General features: G+C 37.1%; 1 protein-coding gene across 1 annotated transcript in view; it reads right to left on the bottom strand.

Moving 5' to 3' along the window:
* Positions 1-6,178: 6,178 nt before the first annotated feature.
* LOC148874820 (Protein kinase superfamily protein) overlaps positions 6,179-21,995 on the bottom strand; it is a 56,180-nt gene continuing 40,363 nt past the window's right edge. The window contains exons 11-13 of the mRNA XM_088964306.1: positions 8,690-9,013; positions 7,355-7,582; positions 6,179-6,601 (exon numbers count right to left, since the gene is read on the bottom strand). Of these exons, the coding sequence (XP_088820432.1) occupies positions 6,467-6,601; positions 7,355-7,582; positions 8,690-9,013 (687 nt within the window). The 3' untranslated portion in view covers positions 6,179-6,466. The remainder of the gene's footprint in view (positions 6,602-7,354; positions 7,583-8,689; positions 9,014-21,995) is intronic.

Raw genomic sequence — 21,995 nt, 5'->3', positions numbered from 1 at the left:
AGAACAAGCACTTGAGAACTCTTATTCTCCTTTGTGGCCTCATCTAAGTGTTCACACCTCAGGCATCGTCCACCTCATACCCCTCCTAGTACTAACTTGACTGTCAAAGTCTCCGCCTTGGGTACCAACCCAGGGGCCTCTGACGTACTCCTCCCTCCATTCCTTGCAGGACCAGCTTACTAGTCCTCGGCCACCTCGGACCTCGAACCACTCAACAACCTCAGCTTGGGAGAAAATTTACAATGTTGCCCTTAGCCCATTTTGAACAGCAACGGTATTAGTGTTATGTTTCTGCCAGGGCAAAGTCACTTTGGAATGTTAAAATCAGCTTTGGGAGAGTGGACTTTAATCTATTGGTGATGACCTTGGCTACAATTTCATAGAACACATTGCTTAAGCCAATAGGTCTAAAACCCTTAGCTCGTTTTAGCTTTCTCAACTTTTGGGATCAAACTGAGGTAGGTAGGTATAATTGACAGATTTAAACCAATCCAATCTATCGAGGCTATGGCTTTAAAAAATGACCCAGAAACGGAACCGTTTTAGCCACCAGTTTTTGGATTGACGGTTCAACCATCCGGTTTGAACGGATGACCTGTTCTAACAACAAAAATTAAAAAATAATTAAAAATAGAAAACGGCCAAAAGCCATTAGATGGGATCAATGGGTTGATAGTTCAACCGCTCGAGTCAACGAATTATTAACCGATTAAACAGTTTTTGGCCGAGGACCGGGTTTTCCCGGGTTGAACAGTCTGACTGTCTAGATCAACAACGGTTCGAAGGCATGGTGGAGGCTAAAAAGCGATTTAGATGTTGACAGATGAGCATGTGTGATTGGTGCAGAATTACAAGTTTTTGTAATCATGAAGCTCTGTTCATATTTTATGAGATAATCTTCTTCACCAGGCCTCTTCTGTTTGTTCAAATGCATATCATTGTATCAATCGATACACGCGATACACATAGATACACGTGCAACTTCCATCTCAAAAATGCTATGACAATGCCACTGGCGCAATTCAAACCCAAGTCTTAAGGCTGCTCATGATTTGATTCGGTTCGATTTTATTTAAGTTTGCTCAACCAAACCGAAACTTTCTAGCTGATGTTTAGGCCAATCTAAACCGACCGGCCAAATGCAGAAACCGAGTTACATATGTTATTTAGATTGACTTCGGCTTAATCGGTCTGATTTAAACCGAACCAAAATTAATTTTTACAACTTTTAATGCAATCATAACTCTATTCTAGGCTGTTTATAGGCCTATTTATAGACCTATCTTTAAACTTAAACCCTACTTAAACATCATTTAAACCAAAATCAAATTATAGCCTCTATTTATAAATATACACGTGACTGGCTGTAAAATCAAGAAAGCCTTACCAAACACAACTCAAGAGCTTAAATAGTGTAAGATTTCAAACTTTGCAGCCTTTGAATTTTTATAAATATTATTTTTTTCTTTTTAACTTTTTGTATGGTAATGGTCATAAAGGAAAATCTTTAATTATGCCATTGTATGTGTTTATGTTGGTCGGGTCGGTTTTAATTCATTTTTTAAATGCATTACCTGCAACACTTCCAAAAACCGATCATCTTGCATAGAATCGGTCTGGTTTAATCAGGTTGGTCGGTTTATAAAATTGTACGAACAATCCTAATTTAGCGGTTTAAGCCACTAAGCCACCTTTACAATTTATGATGATAAACCAAATATAATAATTTTTATTATCTTTATACTAAACATGCAATCTAAAAGAATATTATATGTTTATACTAACAGTTTCAAATTAAAATTAAATAGAATAATATTAATAAATATAAATGTAATAAAAAATCTACCAATTTTATATTTATATCAAAAATTAATTTTTACTCTTAATAAATTTACACAAATAAAAATATTAATAATAGAATAAGTATTTTAGTACTTAAAATTCATATATGTATATATGTGTAGTGTGTATGTATGTATGTATGTATAATTTTAATATAGTTTTATAAATCATTAATCAATATTTTAATTCATACTAGATAATAACATATTTATTGTTTATAAAATAAAAAAATTTATTTGGAAAATATTCAACCATATAATATTAAATTTATATAAAAAATGATTTATTATTTCAAAAAATTATTAAAATAAAAATGTTAATAATATAGTAATTATTTTAGTAATTAAAAATTATGAATTTGCATATGATATGCATTTTAAAATTTTTAATATATAGATATCAAAAATATTTTGAGTTAAGATTATATATTTTATAAATTATCAGTTGATATTTTGATTTACATTTTATAATAACATGTTTATTTACAAAAGTAAATATATTGTTTATAAAACAATATTTAGTTGACTTTTATGTTAATGTTGAAGATTAAAAATAATAAAATAGAAAATAATTGATATAGTAATTAAAATATAATAATTGCATTTATTTGTGTCTTGAACTTAAATAGAATATAACATAATAATGGCTTTATGCATGTGTTAATTTGTAAATATCTATATAATATGAGTCTTGGACTCTTGATTAATGGATTATCAATAAAATTGTATGATATATATGCATCCCATTACATTAATTGTAATATATTTCTTTATATATACCATTAAAATATATATTTCTTATGCATTTATATCTTATTTATAGCTGTTTTAACTTTAAAACTAGTGTATTAAATGATGTATGTATGGAATTTGTTTGTATTTTACTAATGTATTTATGTGTTTTCATATCTTTGGTCTGTGTCTATGCATTTCCAAAGTACAACCATATCTGTATTTGTATCTAAGTTGTCTGATACGATACTTTGATCCTTAGACTAGACCAAATGTGAAACCAGAGCAGTGCCCTAGCAGGCAAAATATGCCAATCAGTTACATGTTTTAAGGAGGTTGTGGGCCTTGGGCATGACGATCCAGCCCTAATCCAATACGTCTTCATATTTAGGGATGCCAAACAATTGGGTTAAGTGATGAAATCTGCCTTGATCCAACTCTATTGTGTTGGGTTTAGGTCGATCTTAATTGGGCATCAGGTGAGGTTCGAATTGAGCTTACCTTTCACCAAGCCCAGCGGCCCCAGCCTATTCACATGGTGACATTGTATAACCAAGTCTATAAATCTAACATTTTCTAATAACAATTATGTTGTTCATGGGCTAGAGTTAGGTCAGCTTTGTTGGCATTCATATTTATGCACATGTATTTATGTATCAATAATTTTGGATTTAAATGTGAATATATAACACTCATAAAGAAATAAACCCTTGCATCTAGGAAGAAAGATTTCTCCCCAGGCTCAGACCTTGAATGCCATACCTATGGTGAAGGCGATTCATGAGAGAATCAGGCATAGTTCCATTTGACCAAGATGTGAATGCCCATGATCTAAACTCAATCCAATCTGGCCAATACCAACCCAACCTGAAGTCATTGGGTTGGGTTAGGGTAAAGGTTGGGGGTTGAACAACCCATCCTGACTTAAAGCCCTTGGGCACAGATCATCCTCGAGTTTCTGGATGGAGAGGATTTGATATAACAATGCTAAACTCAATTTCCTTACCTTTCCCTATCATCTTATCTTTCAAACCAAACACAGCCTTAATGAACACTGCTACCTAATCATAGGTCCATAGGTATGGCCTTTGTAAGTTCTAACCACTCTTCCCAACCTAGCTCCAGAGAGTTGCACCAAATGTTTCTATGATACAAGGGAGAAACCATGGAATGGACCAGCCTAGGTGCTTCATCTAATCGCACCAACTACATCTCACAGCTCGCTCACCCTACTTGCCAGTTGCCACCATAAAGGACACCAACAGAACCAGCATTACCACCCCTGATTGTCTTTACCCTTGCCATGCTCATCTTCATCTCCCTGTATCATCTTTTAGTTGCTATCTATGGATGAAGAGAAGATGAGTTCTTCCACTAGTTTGCTTTTAAGGTAGAAATCCTGAATAAGGGCATCTGAAGCTATGGAGCTACCCTTCGCTTAATCCGTACATTCTTTCATTCTCAGTTACAATTACGATCTATTTGTTTTCTTCGACATCCATCTGAAAGTGCAATAATTACATTAAGAGGTACATTAGTATTGGTGAATTTTTTTCTCCTCTAAACTCTGAATGCAAAGAATGTTGTTCTGAATTCTAAATTCTGAAAATTGTCAAATATCCATTTTAACCCCATATATGAAAATTTTTGTTTGTTTATGTAATTCAGTAAACAATAATATCAAAAATTATTATAAAGATTAACAATTATCTAATAAAAATTAATAATCATGAATAAACAATTATTGTTAATTAACAATTAATTATTAATTATTAATTATTACTAATTAATATAATAGTTAATAATGCATTCACAAATATTAATTAATAATTATTATTAATTAAAGATGAATTATAATTATTAGTAATAATTAATTGTAATTAATTAATAAAAATAATAATTAATAGCAATAATAATTATTTTTTATTTTTTATTTTTTGTAATTCAATAAATAAATAATATTAAAAAAATTTATAATCATTAATACTTATTTAATATTTAATAATTATTATTATATTATTTATGAATTAATTAATGATAGTTACTATTTATTAATTATTATAATAATAAGTAATAATCATTAATTATTATAATAATAAGTATTAATTAATTAATAATTAGTTATTAACTAACTTTTAATTATAATAATAATAACTATTATTATTGCATATGAGGCCCTTGAATTAAAAGGAATGAGAAGTGTTTTGTGTTTTAGAGGTGTCATTGGAAAAGGCCCTTACTATTGAGACCGAATCAGCCCCCCACAATGTCCCACACCACATTCCAGCCATGTATTGGGAACATCTCCCAATGATGACATCATCATTCTGGATATTATCATCGGGAGATGTTTCCAATACACTGTGGGGATGTGCTATAGGACATTGTGGGGAGCTGATTTGAATTCCTTACTATTACACAAGACCCTTTAAGAGATAACAAATAAGAGACAAGAGGAAACAATTGTAAGATTTCTCTTAAGAGGTAAGAATTAAGAGGAAAAGAAAAGGCCCTTACTATTGCACAAGGATTTCAGCCAAGGTTTAAAAATCGCAACATAGGGCCATATTAGCTGATACGTATCGTTATGACAAGAACCCAATACACAAAACATGTAACATTTATTTGTGTTGTTTCTTTTCATAGGCATCACACAGATAAAAGCCCCTTCTTAATCTATATTTAATACTGAATTTTCCCTCATTAATTTCGTTAGTTACTCTACCTAATTCAAATTCTTTCATTAATTCCGTTAATTAATGATCTCTCTCTCTTTCTCATTAATTTAGTTTTTTTTTTTTTTTTTTTGTAAAAACTACAAACTTTAGGCAATGGCAATACTTGAACCTTAGTCACTAAACTTTAACAACCATAAGTTCGTCACCAAGTCACCCCCACTTGTTTATTATGAGTATACGCATTTTATTTAAAATAAATATTCTCTTTTCTTAGTGGGTGTTTATTAATAAATAATAAATGCTAGAATTAATTATTAAATTTTATATACTAAAAAATATTAAATAAATTATATTAGTTATTTGAAAATTGATGTATATACATCTATATTTTTGTTTTTTTGTTTTTTTTCACATTTTAATTTGTTTTTTTTTTTCAAATTTTAGTTATTCCATCATTTTTCAATGGTTACTAATTGTGTCCCAATATCTCACACTTTATATAAATTATTAAATTATGATTTTTTACATCTAAATGACTTATTTAGAATCATATAAAACTTGTAATTATTATTAATAATATATTTTTTAAGATTTCTTTTAATTTCTTAACATCTTTATGTATATTTTGAGTTTTCGTTTATATCCATGTGTATCCAAAGCATATCCCAATACATCTCTTAAAATTGTTTTTTAGATTCACCTTGCATTTCCGATACTTTGAACCTTGATTTCATCCTCTTCACCGAAAGTATCGTTAACAGAGTGCTCCGTGTTGTAGTCCATATTGATCAAAATTTGAAAAATAAGCTTCTGGACCTGGTTTCAACTTTCACGTTGCATTATGAAATGCAGTTAGAGACCTTCAGTCATATTGGGGGAACCTTAAAACACTTATAAGATGGTCCTAAAGATCTTACCCATCTAAAATTGGATAATGGACGTTATATTTCAAAAGCTATAATTTGTTTATATACATAATATAAAGAAAAAATGATGAATCAAGTAGTCACCTCTCTTGTTTTGTGGCATATACCAATTGGCCTGTTGATCAGGCACCCCCTTGGCTTAATCATTTCCCTTCGTTACACCATATATCATTCTGTAAACATATCTTTCTTTCTTTCAATAGAAAATTGAAGAAACAAAAATAAGGCATTCATGGATAAGGAATTTTGTACAAGAGGTCAAACTTCAGTTGTCGTCACATTGGGTTCCTCACAGGAAGGTTTCCCGAATTAAGCGTGCAAACACCCGTGAAGATAACCGACTGAGCACCTCAGGGAGAACTCGTGCTGTGATGCCTGGCAACACCGGAAGAAGTTCTTGGATAACCTTAACAACGTTTACATTCTGCCAACACCCAAAACATAGGCACATGAATGGAACATCTTTTATATCAAGTAAAAGATAAACAATGTGCAGAAGTTCTGTTGGTTCTTCCCCACAAAAGTATGAGCTAGAACATTCATCAAATTCCCTTCAAGAATCCAAAGAAATTTTGGTCTGTGGGTTTGACCACTATGACATAGCATTAGCAACAACTGAAAATAATATATTCATAAAGGTTTCATTGAAGATGGTGTATTCAGTACTTCACAGCTAAGCAGCGAAGAATATACAAGTCTATATCAGATTAAAATTCCTTTGTTTCCTGAATGATACTGAGAAAGGAAGAAGGGTGGTAATGGATGCAAGGCAATACCTATAGAATCTAGAAATTTCCAATTTTGATTCTTGGGTCATGCATTACCAAATCACGGTTCTAATATACGACACTAACTAGATTAACATACACCAAGACCCTACTATAAATCCCTTTCCAGAAGCTATCTAAGCGAAACAAAGTTCGCCCAAGACAAAGACAAGAATATATTCAGACAAGCTTCCCTTAGTCAAACAGAGAGAAATTAAACTTTCTAATACAATAGCCAGTACCATTGGCATAAATAAGTCAACTCTGAAACAAATCGAATGTGCAAACTTTGATCTACTTCTAGACACAGAAAAAGCAAGCTTTATTGATAACATCTAAAATAATCTTTTTAATTTTCTTATGAGATTTTTTGCTGGGACTCCAATGCAAGGAAATAAATTTAAGCATACCTGATTTGATGTTGATTCTGAAGCTCCAGCAGTTAAGAATTCAACAACTTTCTGAACATTGTTCAATATAACTTTGTCCTCTTCTGTGATAGTTGGTACAAGGGTTGAAGGCTTAAGAGGACCTAGAGCAGGCATCACGCTAAATACTGGGGCTGAATTTTGCAATCCTACAGTTGCCATTATTTGAACCAACTGATCTCTTGAAATTGCATCAATCCCTTTCACAATCTGCCTCATATGCCGAAACCAACAGTTGAAGATTAGAATCATGACAAGCAATGTTGTCAAATCTTACAAGTCACAATACAAATTAAAGATTTGAATACCCTAAGGGTTTAAATTTGAACCTTATGTCTGAATCCTTCTTTTGCAAAAAAAATCTTACAATTTTTGTTTCAATCTCACAATTTGATTCATAAATCTTACATTTATATGATTCATGAGATTCAAATCAATTCAATTAAGAATTATTTCTCTATTTTGTCATTTCTTTTTTCTATTTAGTTTGTTCAAGGGAGACTAGTTTTAAAGCCCTTGTTAGAAATTGATCTATTTGGTTATTTAAGACCAGATTTCAATCAGATGTAGATTAAATAGCCACTGTGTGGATTATTTCACAAGTTTGTAAAAAAAAATAACTTATCTTATGATTTAAGATCCGTTTCAATTCAACTTTCTCCATGGTTTACAATACAATTACGATTTTCAGAACATTTTGACAAGAATTGTGTCTCAAACATCCAGTATACATATCTACAAGCAGCAACATCTTCACTCCATTACAAGAATATTAGTTAAGTTCCATACAAGAGTACCAGAATGGTGAGAGACGAAACAAGTGTTTGTGCATTCACACATGCAATATTTATACAATGAACAATGAATAGACAAAAATACCTCTGAACAAAATGAAATAATCATCTTAAAATGGTATAATTGCTTTAAAAGCATAACTTTTATCACTTTATACTGATATAATTTTAAAAAAAGTATGACCTTTTATAATTTCAAAAAATATTAACAGATATTTTCGTAAATATTTTACATCAAATCAACATGAAACTTACAATATTTCTAGAATATTTCTTATTTTTATTTTGAAGTGGTCAACATTTCAACCAAAACTGGTATTTTATACCTTGGTTTGCAAGGCTCCAAACCTCAGTCTGAGCAGCAAGGTTGATTTATGCTTTTGCAACTAGTGTATGTCAGTTTTATATACTTTGGGTCCCCTTCACTTTATGAGTGGAGGATTCCTCTTTCTCTTTAGTCTTTACTTTATTAAAATAAATTCTCTTTGATGCCGGTTGATGATCAACAAGGTAGACATAATACCTCATCTAGAAGGAATTCTCGGAAAAAGTTCCCTTTGTCAGACAACAAAAAAGCCAGAGCTGCTCTTGTTTGAACTGGCTGGACTGGCTGAGATGTTCCAGATAGAGAAGTTGGGATGATAGCACCTGTCTGGCTTTGTAAAAGGCCAAGCTCAGCCATATTGCCATTAAGGTTCTCTCCACCTCCACTTTTAGCTGCAGTTATGAAGTTCTCAAAAGCTTGCATGACATCAATGAACCTTTCAGCATCAAAAACTCCAGATTTTCCATATATTGTGTAGCGCAATGCATTCCTAAGACGCGGGGATTCATCTGTTAGGAGTCTCTGAAATGAAAAGAAAGAAAGGAAAAATGAGAATAGAATAAATCTTAACTTGGAAGTATATGGGCTAGATATAATTTAAGATTATAGACTTTGAATTTCGAGAAAAATAGCAAATATTCAATTACAATACATGTGTGAATGAAGTCTCTACTCCCATAACACAACAGTTTGGGTGTGACTCTGAGGTGCAGGTATGCATCTAAGAGTTGAACCCATGTAACCCCAAAATTTTGGGATATACCAAACTCAGCTATGAATGATCCACCAATTGACATATGGTGTGTTGGATAATAAATATTAATTCCAATCATTTAGGTTATGCTTATTATTTAGACGTATTTCATTATTAATACTAAAAAGAAAAATGTTGGAAATAAATGATGCAACAAATAAACTTGAAACATTATATTTGAATACCCAAATTGAAATAATATATTGAAACTCCAAATTTTATGAGGTTTAAAGATCTCTTCTAGAGACTGCATAAATTCAAGTTCTGGCCTGTAAGTGGAATCTTCACTTTACCAACATTAATTTACCACTAGTGCATATCCAATTGAGTGGATATGTACCCACCTTATCACACCAAGTCTTAGAAAGTAGAAATAGATTGACAGATCCTACATATCTCATGCCCATATGCAAAAAATTACATATATATGTAGGAATGTGTATAGTTGGGCCAGGCTTGGGTCAAGTTCGGGCTACCTAAGGTCTAAGCCCGGGCCCAACCCAAAAAATAAAAATGTCTGAATTCTTGGGATTAAGCCCAACCCAAGGACCAAAAGTCCAATCCCATCCCATGTAAAATTTTGGGTTGGGTCAGTTCGGGCTCGGATTGGGCCTGCCCAAGTTGTACCCCTAACTAAGAATGCTTGAAAGAGTTCCAATGTCTTTACTCAATGCACAACTCTGACATCTTGTGGCTTCTATAAGTAAACCCTAGTAGATTCTAGGTCGAAGCAGAGAAGAAGAAAAAAAAAGAGAAAGAAGAAGAGAAAGAGAGTTCGGCCAAACTAGAAGAGAGTCTAAATCACCTCTCCCCTAGCCGACCCACTTGTATTTATTCAAAATCATAGAGTTACGAGAAAGACCATTTCGTCCCTCATAAGAGATGAGACACATAACTTAAGCTCAGATACAATAGACCTTTCACTCTTAAGCAAATAAACCAGAATGACCAAAATACCCCTGACTTGAGCATTCTAACACTCCCCCTCAAGTTGGAGAGTATATCATATAGTCTCAGCTTGTTACAAATGTAATCTATTCTTCCCCGAGACAATCCCTTTGTGAAGAGATCTGCCCACTGATTTCCTGAGCTCACATGAGATGTGGTTATCACCCCACTTATTACTTTCTCTCTTACAAAGTGACAATCAACCTCAATATGCTTAGTTCTCTCATGGAAGACGGGATTGGAAGAGATGTGACCAGCAGCTTGGTTATCACAGTATAGTTTCATGGGTTTGTCAACTGAGAATCCCATCTCTTGTAGCAAGTTCTTCAGCCATACTAGTTCACATGTGGTATGGGCCATAGCCCTGTACTCTGCTTCTGCACTACTTGCCACCACTGTTTGTTTCTTGCTCTTCCAAGTTACAAGATTGCCACCAAGGAAGGTACAATACCCTGTAGTTGATCTCCTATCTGATATAGAACCAGCCCAATCAGCATCTGTGTACCCTACTATCTCAAGAGTTCCTCCATTGGTATAACAAACCACGACCTGGAGCACCCTTTAGGTACCTAACAATTCTCAGAACAGCTTCCCAGTGAGGAACCCGAGAATGTTGCATAAACTGACTCACCACACTCACAGCAAATGATATATCTGATCGGGTAATGGTCAGGTAGTTCAACTTTCCCACCAACCTTCTGTATCTTCCAGGATCATCGAACTCTTCACCTGCATCAACACTCAACTTGGCATTGAGTTCCATAGGAGTCTCTGCTGGTTTGGCACCTAACAACTGGTCGGGTAATGGTCAGGTAGTTCAACTTTCCCACCAACCTTCTGTATATTCCAGGATCATCAAACTCTTCACCTGCATCAACACTCAACTTGGCATTGAGTTCCATAGGAGTCTCTGTTGGTTTGGCACCTAACAACCATGTTTCTTAAAGTAGATCAAGAACATATTTTCTCTGACATAGGTTGATCCCATGTTTTGACCTCGCAACCTCTATTCCCAGGAAATACTTCAGCTTCCCCAGATCTTTCGTATTGAAGTGGTCCTGTAAGAATTTCTTCAACCTGTCGATTCCATTGTTGTCACTCCCAGTTATGACAATATCATCCACATACACGACTAGCAAGATTTTCTCATCCTTTGAGTTATAGCTGAACACAAAATGATCAACCTGACACTGTTTCATCCCAAAGGCTTTCACCACTTCACTGAACCTGCCAAACCAAGCACGTAGAGATTGTTTCAGTCCATAAATTGCCTTTTTGATCCTACACACCTTACCAGCCTCTCCCTGAGCAACAAACCCTGGTGGTTGCTCCATATACACTTCATCAACGAGATCACCATGTAGGAAGGCATTTTTTATGTCAAGTTGTACAAGAGGCCAATCAATCGCTCCACACTGAGAATAACCCTTAGCCACTAACCTCGCCTTCAATCGCTCCACACTGCCATCAGGAAGATACTTCACTGTGTAGACCCATTTACACCCAACAGTGTGCTTACCGGGAGGAAGAGCGGTGAGTTCCCACGTGTGATTATGTTGTAGAGCAGAGAGTTCTTCCATGGCTTGCCGCCACCCTGGGGAGGTAAGAGCTTCCTGGACAGTCTTGGGGATGGGAACATATGAGAGTAATGATATAAAATAGCAATGAGCAGTAGAAAGGTGAGCAATAGAAACATAGTGTGAAATGGGGTGAGAAGTACAAGTACGTTTACCTTTCCGCAGAGCAATAGGAAGATCAAGATCTGAGGGAGAAGGAGCAATAGCAGGATCTGTCGATAGGGGCTGAAGTGGAGGAGGGTCTGATGCACTTCTACGGGTATACACTTGAGTGATCGGCGGCCTCTCAATAGTAACAAGCATAGGATGTGCATCTGCAGTAGAAATAAGAGCTACGGGAAGGGTGTCCACAATAGGTACAGGAAGAGGAACCACTGAGGGAGAGGAAGAGACCCCAGCATCTGAGAAAAACGGAACTGATTCAAAGAAGGTGACATCAGAGCACACAAACGATTTATGGAATTTAGGGTTATAACACTTATACCCTTTCTGAGTCCTCTTAAGATGGGCAAAAACTTTTTCAAGTGAAGGGAGAGCAGACCCCCCCCCCCCCCAATATTTGTGCTCTAACAGGCTCATACTCAGCCTTCAAACCCACAAGAAACCTTGTCGCATTAAGCTGCTCATGTTGCTGTTGTTGGATTTAAACATCTGATGTTAGAGGGTGATACACATTGAGCTCATTACGGATGTTCCTCAAACTTGCATAGTACTCTTCTAAGCTTTGACTCCCTTGCTTCAAATTGAAGTACTCTTGGTACAACTGATACACCCTAGTTGTATTGTATTATCCAAAGTACAGTTTCTTAGCATGATCCCAGATTTCCTTAGTTGTATCTAGGAACATGAAGTTCAACTAACCTTTGGTTCCATGCTATTCTAGAGCCATGTCATTATCTGTGCATCTTCTTGTTCCCAGTCACTGAACCCAGGGGAATCAGAGGGAGGTTTCTCCTCTCTCACATGTTTTACCTTCCTCTTGGCCTTCAAGAACACATCCACAGATTTTTCCCATGGTACATGATTCTCACCATTCAACTTGATGGATGTCATTTGAACACTTAGATAGTCTGGAGAAAGCATGACACCTGTTTTGTTGTCATTCCCATTTTCAAATGAAGCCATCTTAATTATTTCACCTTCAAATATACAACACAACCTCACACTCTTTCACAAGACTTATCTCACTTATAACACCACCAACTCCAACTTCTTCAAATGCACATTACACACCACACACCAAGGCTGGAATCACTCAGTCATCACATCAAACACCTGGGATGCACACTGCAGAACCATTCACCATCAACACACTAAGGCTGAAATCACTTAGTCATTACATTGGACACTTGTTCTTCATACTACAGAACTGATTACACACAAGGTCTAGGAGTTCACTTTTAAATATTTAGAATCATAGATACACCAATTACCACAACACAACCACCACACTACTGCTGTCGTGAACTTCAGTAGTCGACAACTCTTCTTTCAGCACACAAATGAGGAAAAATGCAGAGAAACACTACTGATATGTATATCAGTCACACCGAGCTCCACAACAACCAACTTTTGAAGCAAAAAAAAAAAAAAAAAAACATTCATAGTCCCTTACTTGGACAAACAACAGCAGTGTTCACACCTGTCCACCTTCAGCCCTCTTCATACACTGGATAGAGGGTTTAGTATACCACTTCAACGACCACCACAACAGCGACCGGAGGCATTCTCACCTCCAGGCCCACGAAACGACAGCTCCTTTTCAGCCCCTTATCGAACCTCCACTCAGGTCAGTCGAAAAATGAAGATGAATGTGAAAGTTGGCGGCGAACCCAGAAAGAGAACAGCGGCAAGAAAGAAAGGAGGATACGACGTTACAGCTCTGATACCATGTAAGTAAACCCTAGTAGATTCTAGGTCGAAGCAGAGATGAAGAAAGAAAGGAGAAAGAAGAAGAGAAAGAGAGTTCGGCCAGACTAGAAGGGAGTCTAAATCACCTCTCCCCTAGCCGACCCACTTGTATTTATTTGTTACGAGCCCGGGAATAGGATCTCGTTACGGGTCGGTCCATGGGAAAACCTCTTGTTTTCCCTTGTTCCTCCCTGCTCTTGATGAACCTATCTTGGCGCCTTAATGGTGATTTGTCCAAGAGATCACCTAACTCTCCTTGCTCTCCTTCTTGACTGAAATTTTCAATACCTTTATTGAATAATATCAACTCCTTAAATATGAGATTACAAGAGGTAGAATCCTACTTTTAAGAGGACTCCTTGCTAATCTACTACTCTATCCTATTAGCTGATAAGAGAAGATAAGACTTCCTTAATCTATCCTACTAATAAGATAAGATAAGATAAGACCCCCTTAATCTATCCTATTAAACTGATAAGATAAGATAAGACTCCTACTAATCCATACTACTGAACTGATAAGATAAGAACACTGAATAGATAAGACTCCTACTAATCCCTGCTACTGAAAGCAGATAAGGTAAGAATACTGAATAGATAAGATAGGATGAGAACACTAAATTGCTACTGCTGAGAACACTAAATTACTGTTGCTGCTACACTAAATTACTGTTGTTGCTGCCGGCGCCCCTGGACTACGAGCTTGTCCTCAAGCAAGAATTCAGGATGGGTGTCTTGAAACACAGTCAAAGGAATCCCGGATAGGTGGAATGATTTTTCCCTCCTGGATCGGGTTCCAATGAAGAGGGTTCATCCTCAGACAGCTATAGTGAGATACCAAGATTTGACCATGCGTAGCTGCATTCTTTGTCGTGGCCAACTGCAGCCTTAAGGTACTTCTGAGATGTCTTGAACTGTAGAGTACAAAGACTGTGAAGGCCAAGCTGGTGCCACTGAACCGCATCATCTAGATCCTCTTCTATTGCCTGCTTTAGTGTGTACAGAGCTCGCTCTTCCACTTCCGTCAAATCATTATGTCCAGTTCCAAACGTTGTTGCAATTTCATGTTGAGTCTTGTGAACCATGGCAAGTCCTGCCCATGCTATCCGAAGCTCAATTGTTGTAGAGTCCCCTTCTCTGAGTATTGAAGTCATTCCATTCGCAGCCCATGAAAGTTGTTCAGTGGGATCTTGAGACCTTTCTGCATCCTTGATATGATGAAGCGCAACAGCATATCGAGTTGACATGCAATTAGGCTCCAATTTTGTTGTATTCTCCAGGCACCTTCCAGCACTTCTATGATCACCAGCCAAATAGTATGCATTAGCAAGACTCACCCAAATATGTGCAGCCCTAGGATCTTATCTGACTGCAGCTAACAAACACTCTTTTGCAACATTTGCAGCCGCAACATGAGGCATACAAGCTCCTTCACCAGCACTTGCCCCAACACCTGCAACAACTTGAAGATATGCAATCCCAAGATTCTGCAACACCTCGACGACACCAGATTCCTGCTTAATCGGGACATTCTGGGTGTTGCTAACCTGCGCTAGGGCAATGACCTGTTGCTCGCCCGACGATTCTGCCACATCTGGTCGGTGCCCGGTTGTGGTTGCAGCCCCTTCCGGGTTCCTTTCCTTGTTGGAAAAGTACAACTCCATCAAGCGCCTTAATTCTCGGACGTCGTCCTTGATCTCGCACACCTCCATGCTATTTTCCACAATCTTGAGCTCCAGATCCTGAACCCTAGTCTTCAACTGCTCAAGGTCACCCATGACGCCTTGCTCTGATACCAAGTTGTTATGGGCCCACGAATAGGATCTCGTCACGGGTCGGTCCACGGGGAAAACCTCCTATTTTCCCTTGTTCCTCCCCTTTCTTGAGGAACCTATTTTGGCGCCTTAGTGGTGTTTAAGAGATCACCAACTCTCCTCACTCTTTTCTTGACTGAAATTTTCGATACCTTTATTGAATAATATCAACTCCTTAAATAGGAGATTACAAGAGGTAGAATCCTACTTTTAGGAAGATTCCTTGCTAATTAGGAAGACTCCCTACTAATCTATCCTACTGAACTGATAAGATAAGATAAGATAAGACTCCCTTAATCTATCCTACTGAACTGATAAGATAAGATAAGACTCCCTACTAATCCATACTACTGAACTGATAGGATAAGAACACTGAATAGATAAGACTCCTACTAATCCCTGCTACTGAAAGCAGATAAGGTAAGAATACTAAATAGATAAGATAGGATGAGAACACTAAATTGCTGCTGCTGAGAACACTAAATTACTATTGCTGCTGTCGGCGCCCACATCATTATTCAAAATCATAGAGTTACAAGAAAGACCATTTTGTCCCTCATAAGAGATGGGACACATAACTTAAACTCAGATACAATAGACCTTTCACTCTTAAGCAGATAAACCAGAATGACCAAAATACCCCTGACTCGAGCATTCTAACAGCTTCAATCAGCTCCCCCTTAGTAGGGGTGATCATCGAAAACCAAAAAACCAAAAACAGAACCGAATCAAAAAAACCGAACTGATAATTCTGGTTAGCCAAACCGATCGGTTTAGTTTCAGTTTGGCATTTTTGAAAAACTGAAGGTATCGGTTCGGTTTTTCATATACTTTATATTACCTATATACTATAGATGAATATATTTGCATCATATTATAAATATATAATATAATATATTATTTATTATTTTAATATAATATTATATGTATTTCTAGTATTTTTATTATCTATTTATATATTTATTTACAATATATATTATAAATATAAAAAACTGAAAAATCGATGAACCAAACTAGTCAAAAATTGAACCGATCAACCAGTTAACCGATTGGCTTCAGTTCGGTTTTGGTTCACAACTTTCCAACAACTTGTGATACCGGTTTGGTTTGGAAAATAGGCTCATGGTTCAGTTAACCAAACCATGAACATCCCTACCCCTTAGACCTGCTACTATCATTAAAGATTCTTTGGTTTCTTTCTTTCCAAATTAACTACACCATTGTGGCATTGCCCTTACTGCCCTCCATATAATTCTCCCTCTCCTTTTTGGCTGCTTCAGAAAGTTGGGGTTGAAAAGGCTTACCACATCTTTAGGGGAGAACCCATTTGCAACCAAAGAGAGAATAGAAATAATCCCAAATAAAAGACACGATAAGACAGGAGATTAGTAAATGAGAAATGGTCTCACCACAAGCTTTGCACAATATACACACATGAGGAGAGAGGCACAAATTAGGCCTCCTCTTATGCAGCATGTCATAGGTATTAATCTTTCCAAGAAACACTTCCTAACACAAAGCTTCAATTTTGGGAGAGACAGGCTTGCATCAAATCTCTTTAACCAGAAAGTTCACCCCCAAGGAGTCAAAATGGACAAGTAGGTTAAAAAAGAAGCACAAAAAAGAAATCATCAGGGGAGGGGTGCCAACTTCTACTATCATTCAGACTTTGATCCAAGAAGATTATTTCCAGCTTGGCTAGTGAGATAACAGGGGAATCACACTCATTATACCCCAAGCCCCTCCTAAAACCAAAATCCTAGTTTATCCTAGAAGGGGATGTTGCACCAAATTCTGAAATGGGTTCAAATTTGTAGTTGGACTGAGTTCAACCTGAGGAGCATATCACCACTCCATATATCCTCCCAAAACAAAGCTTTGTTCCCACACCCCACATCAAAGAGAGTAAAGTTAAGAAAAGTTGGGGGTACTACCTCTTTTATTCCAAGGAGAGTTTGAGGAAGAAAGAGGAGTCACCTTTGCATCCCAACCATGTTCTGAGAAACCATGAATGCTTCCAATGACCATGTGCCATAACCGATCACCTTATAACTTATAAGGGAAATTTCCACAACCACTTAGCTAACAAAGCCATATTTCTTACTTATCAAAAAAAAAAAAAAAGCCACATTTCTTAGGATCAGGTTCCCAATACCTAGCCTACCTTGTTCCTTGGACTTACACACCTGTTTCCACTTCACCAAATGGTCCTTCCTTTCATCACCCGATTCTCATAAGAAGTCCCTCATCTACTTTTTTTAACTGCCTAACCTCTTTAACCAGAATGCGAAATGTGGACAAGTAGTAAATGGGCAAATTGGCAAGTGTAGATTTAATTAGGGACCTAAGAGTAATTCACCCTCTCATTGGGTAATTCCTTTTCCAAAGAGCCAACTTTTTAGCAAATATCTCCAAAATAAGTTCCAAAAGCCTTCTATTCTCAAATTGCCCCCCCCAGTGGTCCTAAGTACTCTAGTGGCCACTCTTTAACATTACAACCTAGGATTTTTGCTAATAATTGAACTTCTTACTCTCCCAAGTTAATTCCCACAATACAACTTTTCCCCCAATTCACTTTTAACTTAGAAATCCTCTAAAAGGTATTGAGTAGATCCTTTGCTCCTCAAATCTCTTTCATCACTCCCACCATAGAAAATAATTATATCATTTGCAACTTGTAAATGGATTATCAACAATCTTATTTCTACCTACCCTTCAACCCCTAATCAGATTGTCCAAGTCAGTCCTAATGGTTAATCTACTTAGAACCTCAGCAATCAATGTGAAAAGGAAAGGAGAAATAGGGTCTCCCTGTGTCAAACCTCTTTTGTTGGGAAAAAAAGTCTAGCAGCTCCCATTTATCAAGATTGAATAATGTATTGAGCTAATACATCCCTTAATCCATTTCCTCCAAAGTGCCAAGAAGGAAATACCAGTCCACCATATATTATGCCTTTTCTAGGTCCAACTTACAGATCAGACCCTTCCATCCTTTCTTCTTCTTTTCAACCACACATTCATTTGCAACTAGGATTTGATCCAAAATCTACCTCCCTTCCACAAAAGCAACTTTAAATTGTAAAATCACTGAAAGCAGAAAAATCTTCATCCTTCTATCCAAGACTTTGCAATAATTTTGTAAAGGCTACCTAGAAGACTTGTGGGTCTAAAATCCTTAGGGGTTTTGGTCCATTTCGTTTTTGGCACCAGGGCTAAGAAGGTTGCATTTGCTCCTGGAGAAATCTCCCCTTTTTGGTGAAATTCAATAAATACATCCATCAAATCCCCTTTTATTATTTCTCAACAATCCTGAAAAAAAAAAAAAAAAAGCCATAAAGAAACCATCAAGGCCAATGGCTTTAGAATACTAATTGGGCCTCTAAGACTATCCCACTCTAGCTCCTGGAGGTCTAACCTCCTTATCCTGAAGATCTATCCCAATTGAAAACTTTTACATGGTCAGTTAATATTTGCACTAAGGGCTATTCAGATTTGAAAATCGAGAGACTCAAGTAGAAGACTTTGGTAAACGGAGTATCTATTTTACACAATGTAGTCAATACTTGGTAACGAATTTTTTGGTCAAAACTCAAAAACCCACCTTTTCTTTTTAATTTGGTGATTGATATAGAACCTTACAAGCCTACAGCTAAGATGTTAGAAAGCCATATAAAACCAACTAGACATTACCAAGTACAATCTTAAATTAACAAGGCATAGTACATTTGAACTTAAACCATAAAAAACACTCATCCAGATCATTGTTTTAAAAGGCTTAAGCCTTGAGGCAAGGTGCACAGATTTTGCCTCAAGGCTTAAGCCTTTGTCAAAATGAGGCATAAGCCTCAAGCCTCAAAGCGTGAGGCAGTGCTTGACGCGTAAAAAGGCATAAGTCTCAAGTATCAATGATTATTTAGCGATTTAGTACAAAAATATATATTGTATGCATTTTTATAGTTCAAAATATATGAAAGAAGCATTTCAACAATGATGAGACATGTTAGAGCTGGCCGAATAAGGGTAGATTAGTCAATTTGTTTCTGTTAAGTTATGTGCTTATGTGGCAGTCTTAATAGAGACTTCCTGTCCCATACTTAAGTGGGGGCAGTTTAGTCTTTGTACCACTAATTAGAGACTAATCCATATTAAGGGTCGACTGATAGGGTTTAACCTATTAAGTTCGACTGTTCTCTTCATCTTCTTCTTCTTCTTCTCTTCTCCTGGTTCGGACTACTGTAGCTACAAAAATAACATGGTATCGAAGCAGGACGTTGCTCTCTAAATCTCCTCGCAGATTCGTAACCTGCTCCTTTTCTATTCGTAACCTAGGTCTGAGAACACCTCAGTACTTCTTTCTCTGTGCAGAACCAGACCTTTTTTTTTTCAAGAGAACAACTTCAGAAGTGGATGGTCGACTGATGCTCTCTATCGAAGGTTGGTTACCACCTTTTTTTTTGTGTTGCTTGTATTTCTGGGTTGAAAGCCTTCAAAATCTGTGGAGACTGATCAGAACCTAGAGAACTAGGTTGTTTGTTGCCTTGGTTCTTGGAAAAAGGTCCAAGAACAAGCTGTGTTTACAGTGGCTGAATGGTATAAGGGTTACTGCAGTGGCAGTGGTTGCTGTTTTCTTTGGACTTGTAGTGCCCTCTGAAAAGGTCAGACAGACCTGTACCATGTGTGACAGTTATGGTTGTGTAGTGGTGCTTGTGATGCTCAATCTCTATTGAGAAGCTTTAAGAGGGCTTGTATGCAGTCAGTGAGTTGCTGAATTAATGTCAGTGTGATCCATGATTTTGTGAAATCAGTAGTGGTGTGAACAAGAACAAAAGTTTGTGTACCTATCAACCGTGTTTGGGGACTATAGTGTCTGGAACATCAAACTCCTGACAGCAGTACTTGGTTGGCTACCAGGAATTCAGATTAGAAGTAGCATTGGAAGAGCATCATGCAGCAACTGGAAATGGTTGTAGTGATCAGAAACCTAGTGTGGCTATTCCCTCTGACTATCTGGGTGTGCAGATGACTCCAATTAAACTTAATGGTGAAAACTATGTACCATGGGCCAAGTCAGTGGAAGTTTTTCTCAAGGCAAAGAGGAAAGTGAAGCATGTGAAGGAAGATAAACCGCCTGCTGACTCTTCAGGGTTTGATGACTGGGAATAGGAAGATGCCCAAATCATGACATGGTTATGGAATAGTATGGAACCCAAAATAAGTGCCAACCTTATGTTCTTAGATACAGCTAAGGACATATGGGAACATGCCAAGAAGCTTTATTCTGGGCAAGATAATACCACAAGGGTATATCAGCTCAATCAGGAGTATTTCGATCTGCAGTAAGGGAATAAAACCCTAGAAGAGCACTATGCCAGTATGAAGAACCTCATAAATGAACTCAATGTCTATCATCCCCTCGCTCCAGATGTTAAGGTTCAGCAACAACAGAGGGAACAACTAGATGTCACGAGGTTCTTAGTGGGGTTGAAATCAGAATATGAACCAGTTAGGGCCAAAATATTAGGGGGCTCTAGTCTTCCTACACTTGAGGAAGTGTTTGCACGACTTCATAGGATTTCTTTGGGGCCTACAGAGAATCCCACACAGTCTGACAGATCAGCATTTGTGATAGCCAGAGGAGGTGGACGTGGTACTAAAGGGGGAGGACATGCCTCCCGAGGAAGTCATGGTGGTTCCGTATTTGGCCGTGGTGGAGGTCGTGACTCAAGGGGAGGCCGTGGTAAAGGAAAAAGTAACTCTACAAGGAAGTGTACCCATTGTGGTAGGGATAGACATTCGGTGAATTTCTGTTATGGTCTTCATTGCCCTCCTTCTACATGGGCCAATCATGTAGTAGTTGGTGAGGTTGATGTCAGTGATAACCAACAGGCAGGTCTAACTCCTACATCTACATCTGTTTCCGGGAAGGAGATGGTGAGTGTACCGCATGATGAGTATGAGCGGTTCCTCCAGACTACTTCACAGCATACTACTACCACCCTTGCCCCCTCAGGTATAGCTTGTCTATCATCCAAACCCTCTCCCTGGATTATTGACTCTACAGCCTCTGATCACATGACCAGGATTCCAGGTGTGTTCTCTTCCCTCTCTGAAACTTCCACATCTCAAACTGTTACCCTTGCCAGCGGTTCCTCTTCTCCCATCTGTGGTGTTGGTAATGTTGACACGGCTTCTCTTTCTCTATCATTTGTTCTATATGTCCCCAAGTTTCCATTCAATCTTATGCCTGTTAGTAAATTAACCAAGACTCTTAATTGCTCTATTACATTTTTCCCTTCCTTTTGTGTTTTTCAAGATATCAAGACGAGGAAGAAGATTGGTGGGGGGCATGAGGCTGGTGGATTGTATTACCTTGACGGTAGTGGATCGTCAGTTGCACTTCAGACTTCACTCACTCCTCTACAGTGGCATTGTCGACTAAGACATTCATCTCTCAAGGCACTCAAGATACTGGTTCCATCTTTGAGTCATTTGTTGTCTTTA

Source organism: Nelumbo lutea, chromosome 1, assembly GCF_056320005.1.
Source record: "Nelumbo lutea isolate HS-2025 chromosome 1, American lotus-T2T, whole genome shotgun sequence".
Classification (NCBI taxonomy): Eukaryota; Viridiplantae; Streptophyta; class Magnoliopsida; order Proteales; family Nelumbonaceae; genus Nelumbo; species Nelumbo lutea.
This window is presented reverse-complemented; position numbering and strand designations above follow the sequence as displayed.